This window comes from Xiphophorus hellerii, chromosome 2 (assembly GCF_003331165.1).
Source record: "Xiphophorus hellerii strain 12219 chromosome 2, Xiphophorus_hellerii-4.1, whole genome shotgun sequence".
NCBI lineage: Eukaryota > Metazoa > Chordata > Actinopteri > Cyprinodontiformes > Poeciliidae > Xiphophorus > Xiphophorus hellerii.
Window position 1 is genome coordinate 31,714,249 of NC_045673.1, and position 16,051 is coordinate 31,730,299.

At 38.9% G+C, this 16,051-nt stretch overlaps 2 protein-coding genes across 6 annotated transcripts in view; both read right to left on the reverse strand.

The window, feature by feature from the left end:
- Positions 1–169: 169 nt before the first annotated feature.
- On the reverse strand, positions 170–13,307 carry LOC116709285 (dual specificity protein phosphatase MPK-4). 3 transcript variants are annotated; one of them, XM_032547715.1, is made up of 3 exons: positions 12,864–13,304; positions 11,106–11,290; positions 170–9,770 (listed from the first exon to the last, which is right to left on the reverse strand). In XM_032547715.1, exons 1-3 carry the CDS (start codon positions 12,949–12,951, stop codon positions 8,886–8,888), a joined length of 1,158 nt encoding a protein of 385 aa, XP_032403606.1. In that variant the 5' UTR covers positions 12,952–13,304; the 3' UTR covers positions 170–8,885. The 3 variants fall into 3 exon arrangements, with proteins under 3 accessions (XP_032403606.1, XP_032403614.1, XP_032403622.1); XM_032547723.1 differs by having other exon boundaries at positions 1,946–9,770; positions 11,106–11,213; positions 12,864–13,307; XM_032547731.1 differs by lacking the exon at positions 11,106–11,290 and having other exon boundaries at positions 1,946–9,770; positions 12,864–13,307.
- Positions 13,308–14,647: 1,340 nt separating this feature from the next.
- Positions 14,648–16,051, reverse strand: part of syt8 (synaptotagmin VIII) — a 45,409-nt gene continuing 44,005 nt past the window's right edge. For all 3 annotated transcript variants that reach the window (XM_032550901.1, XM_032550908.1, XM_032550912.1), the window contains one exon: positions 14,648–15,407. In XM_032550901.1, coding sequence (XP_032406792.1) covers positions 15,144–15,407 — 264 coding nt within the window. In that variant the 3' untranslated portion in view covers positions 14,648–15,143. The remainder of the gene's footprint in view (positions 15,408–16,051) is intronic.

Below are 16,051 nucleotides of genomic sequence, written 5' to 3' on the forward strand. Positions count from 1 at the left end.
CAAATTCAAAAATACGTTATCAATCGCATATGGAAATTAAATTTTGTAGCTCATTTGATGATAGAGTTATTGTAGATGGTGATGGCTGTGGGTTGGAAAGATCTCCTGTAGCAGTCTGTATTACAACAAATTCGAAAAAGCAGCTGACTAAAGGAAGTCTGCTTTTTAAAAAAAAATAATCTTATCAAGAGGATGGTCAGATGGTTCATAGTTTTCTTGATTTTATGTAAAATCTTTCTTTGCACCGTTATTCCCAGAAGTTTCAAAGTAGTCCCCAGAACCAAACCAGAACAGAACAAAACCAGAACCAAACCAGAACAGAACCAGCCTTCTTTATCAGCCAGCTCATAATACAAAAACATATCAGCTGTGAAGATCAAAAATCCCATTCAGTTTACATGTTGTAGTTTGATATTGGTCAAACAGCAGGTGCAGCCGGTCTGAGTTATTCACTCTGATATCTTGGTATTGATTTGTTTTAAACCCCTGAATGATAAAATAATCATGAAATTAATTTTAATAAGTACACATTGTGTTTATAGAAATCAGTCACCACAGACATTTTAATGTTTACCAAAACAGATAACTGTGGAAATCCTTCTGAGTGTGAGACCATTTCAGGAAAGCATCGGTTCCCAGGAAGTAATGCTTCCTTAGGAAGAGGAAACATGACCAAAGCAGAACTCAGGCAGAATTTGTCCATCTGATTTGGAATAAGAATTCAAGAATCCCTATCACATGAAAGCCCCTCAAACAAGCCCACCCACCACCGACCACATTGAGAGATCAACAGCAAACAGCTGACACATTCTCTGCTGATGGAAACGGCTCTGACAGGGAGGCATGTCTAAAAACAGAGGCAAGAATCAGAGAGTCCAGACAGAAAGAACGTCACAAACTGACACATCAAGTTCTCTAAAGTTAAGATGTGTGCTGATTACAAAAAACTACAGGGCTTTATCTCAATACTACTTATGTTGACTTTACATGCAGATGCTTTAGTTTATTCATTTCATTTTCATTTTTAAATGACCAGTTTTTCAGATGTTACAGCAGTCAGGATATACGCTGTGTGGGCGTAACAACAAATTTTAAATGACAGCAGCTCTTTGAGTCTTCAAGGACAGACAGAGGCACCGGAACTCAAGCTTCCCAGAATCCTCTTCCGTCATCATGCAGCACTGAATGTTTTACATCTGAAACCATGTTATCTACATCTAGATCATGACATCTACCCTTACAACACATTAGCTTGACCGAAACATGTTTACATCCAATAAAAGTCTCCTTTATTGTTTGACCCTCCCGTGTCTAAAGAGATGGGATCATTCAGACCCCATGAGGTCCAACGGGGGTCACACTGACCCCGCCTGCGCCTTTTCAAGATCTGACCAAAATGCAAACAAAGATTACTCACCTTTCTCAAAATAGAGCAAAAATAATGGCTGGTAATTCAATTTGTGGCTTCATGATGTCAAGCATATTGGAATCATTAAATAATCATTTTTGGAAATGAATTTCTAGTAAACTTCCCACTGGAAATTTATGTCTGACCCTCCCATCCTCCCACCTCAAAAAAAACCTTCATGGTTCTAAAAAATGACTGCTCATGTCTTGAAGGTTCATTTGTCCAACTACAAAGGTTACGCAGAGGTTTATCAGCAACGCATGCAGGAAGAAAATGAACGGTGGTTCATGTTAATGGCTGGGGATGTCCGGGAGCACAGGTCAAGAAAAGTAAGGCTTCAGCAGCTGGGAGGACACTGAGGAGACGTTAACGACCAGGCCACTGGAAAACAATTGAGAGACCAAATTTTTTCCATACCCACTCAGGATTTTCACAGTAAGAATAAAAAACAAAATCTTTTAACATGTTAAAACTCTAAGCTCAATTTTATATTGGACTTTTAAATTGCCTGACTTCAACAACAACAAAAAAGTCCACCAAGGTGTACAACAGCAATTTAATGTTTTAACAATAGAAATTAACATCAACTAAAGAAAGATGAGAAATGCATTGCTTCACATTTTAAAACATCAAATTCATTAAAAACATTGTGGACCAATAAGAAATCACCTGAGAGAATTGGACTGATGTGCATCATTTACAACAAGAAGACACCAAAACACTGTTTGTTTTTTTAGAGCGCTTTGCAGGAGCACTTCAACATCTGCTCGTTTACCAGGCTTTCACAACCACCAAAGAGAACAGCAAAAACCACGTCACTCAAATGTCACATGCACACCTTCCATCCAAATAAAACATCCAAAAATAGATATTGTTTCTGTACAAGATGTCAAGAGGTTACATTCATACAAATTGTGCAAAATGTCACCACAGGGGATACAAAACGACGCTGAACGAAGGCACCATACTTCCACTACAACCGCACCCTTCACAGAACGATGTGCTTAAAGAGAGACGCCGTCTGGTTGGGACCAAATATAGCAAATACAAAGTATTAGGATTCAAGCAAAATCAATGTACAAAATATCATACCTTCATGTAGCCGTTATGATCCGGTTTCCTGTTATGGTGTACGTCTGACATTTAAACACTGATAAAAAAAATAAAATAAATCAGCTCCAGATATCTAAATATGAAAAGATGCATCGTTTTCTGTCCAATCTGGACACAATAAGTCATATAAAAAAAAAAAGAAAAAGCTTGGGTGAACTCTGCTGCAGCTCCATTGATGTTTTGTTATTCTGAACAAATTAAAGTTTTCCTTGGCGATTACTAAATTGCATTTAACTTATGGCCTTAGCAAATAATTACTTTAATTATTGGTATATTTTAAAGATAAGGGTCTTAAAAGTAACATCAGCTAAAATTTCACACTGGTGATACAGCGGATCTATTACACTGGCTGAATCCAAAAATCACATTGGTTTTGCTCAATCAGGTCAACTTTCTGAGCTATGGAGCAACATGAGCATCAAATGCATGACTTGTTCTCTCATCTGGATCGGTTTCCTGAGAATCTGATCAATGAATGATGAGCAGGAGGAGAGATTCCATCAGGACAGGAAAGAGACGGAGAATTTTACACAATGAAGACGTAATGTTCAATTTACAAGTACTTACCCTTATCAGTGTTTATTATACAATTTACAGAAATCCAAGTTTGTAACACTTAATTAATACGCTCTGTTAGAAAACAAATTTTTCTCCTAAAATCTTCTTTGGATCAAAAATATTAAATGTCATCAGCCTAGTCAGAAAATCAGATTTCTCTAAATAAAATTAGAATAAAAACCTGATTGAGAAAAATGGATGGAATTTTAGATTCAGTGGTGCAAAAAAGTCCTGTTGAAAAAACATGAACAACTTTCAAAAAATACTTTTTTGTAACCCAGTGTTATACATGCCTACCTTAAAATGACAGAAAACCATGTTTTGAGCCAGAACACCAATAAATATTGAAAGTATGAAAAACATATAAGCTACCAGCCTTTCCACTATTTTTGGAGCGATTATAAAAGCACTTTTTTTCAACAAAGAACAGCTGCTGCAGCCAAGGCTCTCTGTTAAACAGAGATAGTTTCATATATGAACGGTGACATCATCTGGGTCCAAAGCACCTGAAGCCCGATTTTTGTGCATGTGGTGTACACTATTTTTGATTTAAAAAAAGATCTAAACTAGAAGATGCCAAATAGATGATGTGTAGCCACTTATTGCTATGAAACATCAAATAATGACAAGTATTGATTTTCATGGGACCCAGCAGCATTTTGCTGCTACAAATAGCTTTTTATGCGGTTAATAAATATTAAAAACTGTACATAAAAAAACTCCAAAGCTGAAATGTGAGAATAATGGCATCTGAGTGAATAAAAAAGTGTGTCTTAAAATAAGTTAAGCTGATATAAAAGCTGCAGGAGGTGCAGGACTGTCCAAATTCTCCAATGTTAAGAGAATTTTAGAGCACAAACATTATTGTGAAGACAAAGAAATGCAGTAGAGGGCAGAGATGCAGTTATGAAGTTTAAAGAAGGGTTGGGTTTTTATTGTATTGTTTATTGTAAAAAAAAATTATCAGAAAAGCTATTTTTATTATTTTCTCCACTGTTTGTTCCAGGAGGGCACAAACTGATACTTTCTAATAAATATCAGAAAATTGATTTGATGCAGTTACTACATGCAGTTTAATCTTAATCACACTTATGTAAATAAGTGTGATTAAGAAGCAGCCCATTTCAAAGGGGAATGTTTTCCAAGAATCTTGTTTGTGCTGCTTTGAAGGCTGTTCCATGCATTCACAGCCATAAAAAGAAGAAATTAATATATTTCTAATTCATTTTTGTTATCACAATAGTCCCACAAAATATTGCGATAATTTTCTAAGTCCATATGGTCCACTCCTAGTTCAAAGCATTGATCCTGAATTTTAAACTTTGAAAACATTGTTCAATACATTGTCTGCAAATGTTGAGTCCAGTTTGCAGTTTGGCATAAGGCCTGTAGGGGACGCTAACATGTGAAAGAAGATGCTCTGGTCTGAAATGGAACTTTGTGTTCTTTTGTTGATTTGCTGTTATTTTGTGTTTGATATTCCTGTTGATTGGTCTCTTTTTAAACACAATTACTTCATATATTGGAGAGTACATTTCATTTTACAAAGACTAGACTAGATTTTCACAGCAGTGGAAATGCAGATTTTGATTTGTGTTTCGACTGTCAAGTTTAGTAGATCTACTGGTGCCAAAATATGATTTAAAAAAAAACAATTTTCAAACCTACATTGCAGACAGAAATAAGAACCACTCTGTCCGTGATTTAGCTAGTGCATCTGCTTTCAAGTTGTAAGGTACAAGTACAGGTGGCACTGTGTTGAACAGGTTCTAAAACTATCTTATTTTAATCGTAAGAGGTCAAAACCATAAACCAAAGTTTATATGATCATCATCTCACCCTCTGTTAAAGATAAACTCAAAAACATTTGTGGAAAGGTACAGCCCAATAAAAATAAATACAGGAAAAACATTTTTAAAAAATTAGAGCATTTAAATGGGCAGAACTTATTTTTACCATTAAAGGAAGTGACCAAACAGTAGCAAGTCTAGATTGCTGATTCATTGCCTTAACCTGGTTAGTGCATATTAATACGGCAGTTGGGAATATTGGTATAGATTTAAATGCAGCTGAAAAGTAAAAATTAAACAATAGATAATAGCTATCAGCGCAGACAGAGCAAAAGCCAAACAACGCCGTGGAACATGGAGAACGGAAGTGGCAGCACATGAACTGGTACCGTGACACACAGAGAACGGGTCAGACCACACATCTTCCATCAGGAGACAAAGACAGGCCCAGCAAAGAAAACATGTCCAATGAGATGCAACATGTGGAATATTTAAAGCTAGGTTTGGAAGCAACTCAAAGTCCAATGAGATCCAAACCCATAAATATCAGAAAGAACAGCTGACTTCCAAACAAGATCATCACTCATGTGGCCTCACGGTGGTCGACCAGTTGGTGAAATGTGACTGACTGGGTCATAAATTCTGTCCAACTCTTCACACACTGAACCTGAAGTAACTTGGAGTGAGATTTGAGTTTGTGAGCTAATGTGAGATTCAAACTAGCTGTGTTTCATTTACAAATGTGTGCAAAACTTTCTCAATGCTTCGTTAATGTCAGAAAATCACAATTTTGTAATTATGTTGTTTCCATTACACAAGAAGCACAATTAGAATCACATGTGAATAAGTTTATTCACATGATAAGTTATTAAAAACCATGCTCTTCCTTCATTCTCCAACTACTTCCTGTCGTTGTCTTTGTGGTTTGCACCAGTGGTTGTTGCTCATGACTCGTGATGCAAAGAACATGCTTCCGTTGCAGTTTTGTGAAATAAACCAATTTTGATAGAGCCAAAAAAAAAAAAAAAAACACAGAATCCTAGCACCAAAACCTTTTAGCTAAAATTGAGAGTATTTTCAAAATTGCCGTGATTCCATTATTTATTATCGAAAAGTGGCCTTGAACACCAGAATCAGTTAGGCCAGGGGTGCCCAAAGTCGGTCCTCGAGGGCAGGCATCCTGCACGTTTTAGTTTTCTCCCTGGTAGTACCAACAATCTTTTCAGCATGTCAATATTCTTCTTAGGCCATTATTTGATCCAGGTGAGTTAAAACAGGGAGAGAACTAAAACATGCAGGATGCCGGCCCTCGAAGACCCACTTTGGGCACCCCTGAGTTAGGCAGTCTGAACGCAAGCTGTCCCTGGACAAATCAAAGTCTAACACAATTACATGGCTATCAGGAATGCTGTAAACGCCATTTTTAGTTTTTGTTTTGGGTGTTTTTGGCACTAGTTGATGTTATGACATTTTAAAATTACTCCTGCAAAGTGCAAAATCTGTAAATGTGGAATGACCAGTCATCTTTACACACCGTTATTCTCCCATACTGATAAAATTGTGAAAACAGCTATTTTACTTCAGTAACGTTCCCAGTTGAAATCTTTACAGGCTGATGCTGTGCTACAAAAAGCTGTTCATCATTTGTTGATTTTACTTCTTCTGTTAAAACTAGACAGGTGAACTTTGTAGGAAGTGTTGTTACAGTCAGTGGTTCCCAACCTGGAGGCCGGTAAGAAGTTGTGTACGATCGCACATGTATGCAAGGTTTAAAGTTTCAATTAGATTTTCACAAACACAAAAATCACAAGAAGTCAACAAAATAGAAAGCTAGAAGAGCTACAAAGAAGAAGCTAGAAGGCTTTTTTATTCTCTAAATGCCCTCTTGTTTTGGTTTTAATAAAAAATAATTTATCAAAATTAATGCACAAAGAGGAACCAATGGCAAGACTTTCTTGACACTTTTTAGCAACTCAGTAAAAGGGATGAAATGGGGTAAATATTTTGTATCCTCATGTGTGAAAACAAAGACCAACATGTTAAAAAGTGGATTAGAAACATTATGATTACATGCAGCATGTAATGTTCTGTAATATTAGCTGACTCCATCACCAGCACATAGGTGATGTGCTGGTGATGCTTTAAAAAAAAAAAAGGGGGGATTTTTTAAATTATATATTTCATAGAACTAAATCTTTAATACAATTTTTATTAGGGAGAATAATTCAAATGAAAAAAAAGATACATTTGCCTGTGATTAGAGCATGAAAGATGTAACTTATGTAGGAAATAAGAAGAGTCCAAAAAAAATATGGAACTGTCATATTTCTTTCTGTTGAGCATCATTCATAGTGATCCCAGCTTTAAGTTTCTAACTAAAGTTATCAAGTCTAGCCACTTCAAGCTAAAGGTTTTAACAAGACTGACGCAAAAATGGTTGGGAACCACTGATCCACATTGTCAGAACCAGACAGTAAATAACTAACGGGTCAACCATTGGCATGATGAATACATCTGAAATATCTCCTCTTAATGTCTGAAATGAATTCCGCATCTGCATAACCTTAGTTTTGCTCTGTGAACGTATGACTCCACTTCAGATTACCAGCACAATTCAGCCAAGATCAGTGTCCGAACATGGCCTTGGTTTTCACCACAGAATACTCCCAATATTCTGAGGCGTCTATGTCGCTACAGAACAACATAAATGCCACATTGCTTTGACATCAACAGTCTCCTGAGTTAGCTCACTGAAAGATTTTACCCTGATGTAGAAAAACAGAACATTAGCATGATGTAGAACAGAAACAGGAACATAAATCCACTGTACGACTACAGATAAAACACTGTGGAGCCAAGCAGCTGTGGATGCTAGTCCTGAACAGAAAGGGTGGAGAACAAAGTCATAATTAGAGATACACCGGTCCGATGTCAATGTCTGTATCGATTACAATGTTTAAAAAAAAGACTCTAGAAGTCACAATGTGCTCGAACCATGAAGGCAGATCTATTCAGTATAGTTCTATGCTTTACACCTTGAGAAACGTCTTGCTCTGTTGCTTATTTTATGTTATATATACAGGGGTTTCCTCAATGTATTATCAGCCTGGCGGGCCACCAGGCTTTACTGACCCGCCAACAGGCTACATGTTGTTTGTTTATTTACGGTAGGGTTTTTTCATGTTTGCCTTTTTAAGATTTTGTAGTTGCTGTTTAGGTATTAATAATGGATTCCAATAACACAATGTGACCTTGTGATATTTTAAAATTTTCTGTGAACTTTAAACAATTTTAACTAAAAAACGCAGTAGTGCCCTAGCACTCCTACCACCAGATTTAGCAAGTTGGAAAGGTACCCTTGGTGGAAACCCTGAATTTATAATTCCTAACTGCACTTTCTGACCCATCTGAAAGAAGGATTGTTTTTACATGTTTGACCAAGGTAGTCAACATATTGTTTTTGTCACTTTCAGTTTCTTTATTAATTATTTTATATTGACTGTAATGGTGCGTTCACACCAAACGTGTTTTGAGGGTCAGGCATGTCTGGTTTACATTCAAAGTCTATGTGGACGACCATCGATGACCCGTCATGAGACGTTTCAAGAGTGTAGCACAGCACGATTTGAACCATTTGACGCAGGAAGCGCATCTGATGCGTCAGACAAAATAAGCCGGCAATGGAAAACAACGGCTAGAGCGATTTTGATGGGTCTGGTGCGCCTCTACATAGACTTTGAATGCAAGCCAGATGCGAACGAATTGGCGAAACATTAGGTGTAGAGCAAAATGTTCAGCATTTGCATACAAAGTTGTTATTACCAGATCCATTTAAATATTTGATAAAGAAACACATGGAAATGATTTCTCTTCACCAAATAAATTAAAAGGAAGTGCAGTAATATCTAGAAGGAAAGTAGAGCTGCCCGTGGTGGTTTCAGTGGAAAATGTACCAACCCAAGAAAAAAAGCAACAGAAGGAGCAGCCAGGCAGACAGTGGGGAGTGAAGGAGGCCATCATGTCCAGGCCAGCTTGCGGGACAGAGCCTGTTTGAAGCACTCAGGGTCCACCTCCCCACCGGGCCACAGGGCTCGCTCCAGACTCACTAGAACGTTCTGGTGACACTCCTTGATGTTGACTGGGTACTTGGCTCTCAGCAGCTCATAAGCAGCAATTAGCCTCATGTTCTGCTTCACCATCAGGTACTGGATGATGCACATGGGCGCTAGAGAGAACCCGTCCCGGCAGTGGACCAGCACGCGCTTCCTCTTCTCCGTGGATGCGTTTATGCACTCGTTGATGTCCTCAAAGCAGCAGTGCTTTAGAGCTGGCCACTCGTCCAGCGTGTCCGGCATGTGCCCCAGGTCCACCTTGAGGCGTGACCAGCTGTGCCGGGACCCGCGGGAGCAGGTGCAGGGGATGAGGCTGAGGGAGGGGGCCGGCTCTCCAGGCGCGCTGCTCATGTCGATGATGCTGTCAATGTTGTTGCGACACAGCGTGCGGCCATTGTACGCCGCGTTCAGGTTACCCACGTAGATGTAGTCCGTCACTTTGGAAATGACCGGCTCAGAGTACTGGAAGTGTTCAGGGCCGCTCCGTTTGGGCTCGAGCACATCGGGGGCACGGGCCCCTGCCGGCCCCGTGGCTGCTCTCCGGCTGTAGTTGCGCAGCTTCTTGGAGCCCGAGCGAGATGGCGGGTTGGAGTCAGACTCAGAGCTGCTGTTCCACGGAGGGGAGAAGAGAGAGAAGCGGCTGGAGGATTTGCTCTTGCTGAGGGTCTCCACGGGGGGGCTGGGCAGGCCGGGACTGGACAGAGAGGCCGATGCCAACGCGCAGAACATGGAGGCTCGCTCCAGGGAACCTGTGCTGCTGGCCGCTCCTGCACTGTGGGCCAGCTCCATCTGGAAGAACACACACACACAGCGAACATGAACCTCCAGTCAAAAACTTTCATTCTGCTGCCCGCAGTCCTGTGTGGCCATTTTTGAGCTATTACATTATGTTACAATATTATTCCTTCATCAAAAACGTACCTGGAGTTTTGTTTTAGTTCTTTCACTCATGTTTGGGAAATCCTTGAATCTCCCGTGGCAACCATTGGGCAATCCTAAACACTCGCTCATACAAAGCTCCACCCATTTACACAAAGCTCCTTCTCTGTAATCTGTGAGCCATGGACCTTACCACAGGGGCCGCTTTTCATTGGCTGATGCCCATTCTACGTGGAAGTGCGGCTACCACCTGCGTAGCCCTCTCACAAACACACGCTTCCCGTTAGCTAAGTACAGCGTAATGGCAGTACTGATACAACTTCTACACCTTGAAGCCTGTCTGCTACACAGTCTTACGTTAGCTAAACAGATCAATATGCAATGTGTACTGTATCTGAAATACACTAAAGATTTTATTTTAGCAGAAAAGGCTTTGGACTAAACTGTTACTCATGTTAGCCACTCTAGCACCAAGTACAGTGTATCAGGCCTAGGCACACTCAAACATTTGCCAACAAACCACAGGAATCACCCACTGATTTCAAAAGTAACCTACAAAACGATGAATGCCCGACTTACCCAGCCTTGCAAGAACAAAAGGCATCAGTGATCTTGTCCACAGCTATATTGATGTAGAGGGTGTGTGGATCTGCCGTTTTCCTCATCGAGCGAAAGCATTTTGCTGTGACGTGCACAATGTTGGAGGCATCGCGTGGCTCAAACACCTTGATCTCATCCAAAAAAGATGACATGAACTTCTTAGTTCCTCTGTCCATTGTAGAAGCTGATATATTGTGAAAATCCGGTAGAAATGATGCACTAATCGAGTCAGAAATACACTGCAGAGAATCAGTCGAAGTGGAAGACGCCATGTTTACATAGAAACAAAGCGTCGCAATGCTTTATTTGTGAGACTTGCGGCCACTAGGTCGGTTGTGGGCGGAGCTTGGTAAGGTCCATGATCAACTAAGCGCAAGAAATAAAGGACTGAAATATTTCACTCTATGTGTGATGAACCTATATCTAGTTTTACTTTCTAAAATGAGTGACAAAAAATATTGAACTTTTCACAATAGTCTATTTTTTTAGATATTCCCGTAAAATAAAAAAATATATATAAAAACAGACTGACATATTAGTAAAATTCTAATGAGAATTACAATTTTACTGTTTACAATTTTTTTGTTTGTTTTGTTTTGTTTTGTCCAAGTTTAAACCAAACCAGCATTGTTTTTTTGTCTGTACCTGAGCTTTGAGGTTGTTCTTCCACTCCTGAGTCTCCAAAGCCTTGAAGCGGCCGCTGCTGTCGGAGGAAACCGACGCGCACAGGGGCCGATGGGCTCTGAGAGGGAGCTGGGGAGTGAGGGCCACAGGAACATGCCTGGCGTTAGTGTGCTCACTCCTACTCATGGCTAGATCAGGACAAGAACCTACAATACACACAACATACATGTCAGACAGTGAGGACAAGCTAACCCTAACACTTACTCATTAAAATGAAAATGCTGTGCTAGTCAGAAAGCTTAGAAACTAAAGAGACTAATATTAAACCAATGAGAAGAAGTTCATTTCCTCACAATAATCACTTCGCTGTTGTAACTAAGTTGTTATATTTAGCAACTTTTCAGACAAAAAGGAATTGGTATTGGCCAAAATTGGAATCGGCAAGTCAGGCTTTCGAAAGATCAGTTATTGGTGATCGGGAAGAAAAATGCAATCGGTGCATCCCCAAAAAACATAAGTGCAACACAGAAGTGACTAATCCACATATTAAAAGAATTTAGCAGTGTAGAGTATTATAGAGTTAAATACATCCAGCGAGGCTTCAAATGACGTTTCAAACTGTCTTCCACAGCTGCTTGTTGCAAGCTAATCATAATCCTCAGAACCGTACATGCAGTCGTCTGCCAGCTATGGTTAGTGACAACATGCAACTTAATACTGGAGTTTTGAAAGCATAAAATGAAAACCTTTAAACTGTTCTGATGATAATAATAGGTATTAATGGAGAAAACATTTTATAGCAATTTGAGAATGGAATAATTTGTACAGGAAGGATTTTCACTTCTATCTATGTTTTTGGGGTTTTTTATGATTTTTTTTCTCTCAGTCAGAATAATAACAGACCTGACAGTTATTGAGTATTGTGGCTCCAAATGTTAAGGTAAAAATGTCAGCAGACTTTTTTCCCCTCCAGACACGCTGTTAATAAAACCTCAAAACAAAATGCATCGTGTTGCAATGAAACAACAGGAGAAGCAAAATATCCATTCATCCATTTTCTAACACCCTTGTCCCTAGTGGGGTTGGGAGGGGTGACGGTGCCTATCTCCAGCTAACGTTCCGAGCAAGAGGCGGGGAGCACCCTGGACAGGTCACCAGTCTGTTGCAGGGCAACACAGAGACAGACAGGACGAACAACCATACACGCACACCTAGGGAGAATTTAGAGAGACCAATTAACCTGACAGGAAGCCAGAGTACCCAGAGAGAACCCACGCATGCACAGGGAGAACATGCAAACTCCATGCAGAAATACTCCGGGCCGGGAATCGAACCCAGGACCTTCTTGCTGCAAGGCAACAGTGTGTATACCAACTGTTCCACTGTGCAGGGCAGAAGCAGAATAAAAGACGGATTTTACAGAAACATCAGCTGAGCTGCAGCTGGCCTCTCTTCACTGACCAGATGTAAAATGATAATCAGGTTTATTACAAGTCCAAGGAGAACAATAACTCCAGGTCTGAACAGCATCACAGTAATCACTGACCATTAGTTGATATGATGATTTAAAATAAATTCCGTTTTCATTTGCTTGGCAATATTAGGAGATATTAAAACATGCGCTGGGACTCGTTCAGAAACTCGTTCAGTGTGTATTCAGGCCGAGGAAATCGTGATGAACTTGCAGCTTTGCATCAGCCTATGAGCTCCAACATCTGTCGGTGACAGGTCACCTTGCTGCTGGGAACCGACTCAGAAAACACAGAACAGTCCTCTTACCGATTCTCCCATCGTGTCTGCAAAGCACTTTCGGATTTCGAAGTTCGTCAGCAGTCAGTTCAGTTGTCCACCCGTCCTCGGTGTCCATCTTCCACCTCCCGCAGCCAGAGGAGCATCACCGAGGCTCGGTCGGAACGTCATCTTTGCCAGGCCGAACAGCACTTCAGCTGCATCTCACAAACATCGCTTCAGCCGTTAGCAGCTCGGTTCGCTGCTAGCCAAACACACAGCTAACTCTCTAGGAGTTATGTCAGTCTGCTAGTGCGGTTGAGAAATTCGGGTTAAAATGAGCGAAGACATGCTCACCAGCAGCCCTGGCTGACATGAGGAATAAAACGGTTATATCGGTCCAGCTGAGGAACGAGGGCAGAATGCGCACCAGCTAACTGCTGCTGGTTGGTGAATATGGAAAGTCAACAGGACCAAAAAACATTTGACTTTTCACGCGTCCTTGGGGATGTTGAGTAACTTATGTTTGCGCGCCAGGAAAAAAAAACGTAGAAAACAATGAAGATATAGAAGACCTGATAAACGACTTGGAAAGGACTTAATTTATTAGTTGCTTGTATTTGGATTTTTTAAAGTTAGTTTCATGCAAGATAAAACCAACTCTGCAATAAACAATATTTCTCATATTATTACCTTACTGAAATAATGACCTAAGTAATGTTTTTGCCCAAAGTGATTTTGACAAAAAATAAATAAATAAAAATCACTTTTGGCTATTAGTATTAATAATAATAATAATAATAATAATAATAATAATTATTATTATTATTATTGTTATTATTATTATTATTATTATTATTATTACTGTAATAATAATAATAATAATAATAATAATAATAATATTACTGTAGTAATAATAATACTAACAATAATCAATCAATCAATCAAATTTTATTTGTATAGCACATTTCAGCAGTAAGGCATTTCAAAGTGCTTTACATCATATCAAACACAGAAACACAATGCAACACAGAATCACCAATTAAAACATGACATTAAGTCAGGTTCCATCAATAAATTTGTAATTGATTACGTTTCAAATACAATCCTAAACAGGTGGGTTTTTTGCCGAGTTTGCATCCATAAAAGGTTTACCTGTTACACTCCTACTGTGTTATGTGGAACAAAATACCTGTTGCTGTTTTTATTCCCACTCAAAGTGACAATATTCCTAATACTTTATTTATCAAAAATATTAAAAATTTTAGTTACAATTTTAGAAAGGAGGGCCAACAGATTGAATACATGAATAAACTCGGAGTTTACTTCTCTTAATGGTGATGTATCTGATCATAATCAAGAGTTATACCCTGATTTACTATGGCAGCAGCCAGAAATATCAAGTGGTATAGGAGGTATTTCTCAGCGTTATGAAAAATACACATTTAAATTGTATTCTACAAATGCAGGCTATAGAAAACAATAAGGATGAGTTGGAAAAGGGAAAGGGGAGAAATGTTGATGATATTGGTCTGGAAGTTTTTTTCCAAGTAAACAAGGCAAGCTTGAAGTTCCCTAAGTATTGCTGAAAAGCAACAGAATATTTCAGTCATAAATCAGCAACAGTAAGCTTCCTCTGAGTTCCATTTGTCCATCGAGTCACGATTAGAGAGCGATATCCTGCCGTTTACAAATATAAAGCTAATAGTTTGGCATCAGCACTATGCATAACATCTGCATCAGACGTTTCTCCATATTCTTTTCAAAACACTAATGGTGGACATACTCTAAAGACATGAGAGATGATTCAACAACAAATTATACACATTTATGACACACTTTTTACATTTATTTATTTATAAAAACTAAAAATATAAAATTGAAAACAATGCATTTTGCTTTCTCTTTACAATCATGCTGTTATATACAACCATAATGAAATAGATTTAAGTTTGTGGCTGTACCTTCATAAAATGTGAAAACATTCAGGAGACATGAGTGCTAAAAATGTGAATTCAATCGTAACTCTGGGTGAATTTCCCAAAAATCCATGCTTCGTAACTCAGACACATTATTTGGCCTGATGAACTATTAAAGGAGATTTTCTTTGCGTAAATCAAAATCCAAACTCTGGTTTGCACAGATTTTGCATGAGAATGTAACCAGGGATATTTTTACATGGATAAAATACAATATTACAAAATTGCTGAGGTATTCGTAATGTGATCAAATTTTGTTGCCCAAATGTGAGTCCTACATACGTACATATTCTACAGTGTGATCAACATTACTGATACACCAGAAAATATTTTTTTCAAAATACTTTCGTGTCTATTTAAAATGTTTTTTTAGCAGCTTATTTTCTTTAAATTTGCTGGGAACGGGGATTTTCTTTTTCAGCCCCAGGCTGGCGTTGACCTGCTCAGCCAACAGCAGGCTGTGCCACTGAGCGACCGGTCGCCGTGGGTTGGACAACATGTCGGCCCAGTGCCTCAGCTGATTTCCTGTGGAATCGCAGCCCAGAAACAGTTTTCCCATGCTGTCATTCCTGCTCATGGCATCGTGGTCCCAAACTGAGATCACTAGGTTCACTCTCTGAAGACAAAAACAAGACCAGCAGTGAAACAGCAAATAAATGGGGCCTTTATTTTCCATATTGACTCTTTGGGCAATATTGACAAATTCACATGTCTGATTGTGCTTTGTACGCATCTCAAAATGTCAATATTTCAAACTATTATGGAATCAAGATGGGACTAATCAAAAATAGTGCGGATAGCAAAAAACGCACACAAAAACATATAAAGTTGTAGAACACACAGTCAACAATTGTCAAGTGCCATTGTTACACATCTGAATGTTGATTAATGTTTTATTCATGATGTTTCAAAAGCAACTCTAAACAGGTGGGTCTTAGGCTAAAGAAACTCAGTGTTTCTGGCTGTCTTTCAATACAGTGGTATTCATTAAATTAGGGTATGTTTTATAGTGAGGCTGGTTTGTCAGATTAAACATAACCTTTAAGCAGGCATTAGACATTTCTCATTAACCTAACATTTCTGCATTAAGAATGTTATCTTATTGATCTGATTCAATATTCTAAGCTTAAATGTGTTTTAGTTAACTGTAAGCAGTAAGTCATCATAATCAACAAAAATAAAGACTAGAAAACATCAGTCCATGTGTAATTAATCCATGTCATGTACAGCACTTGGTGAATTGAACTGGAATCAATTAAC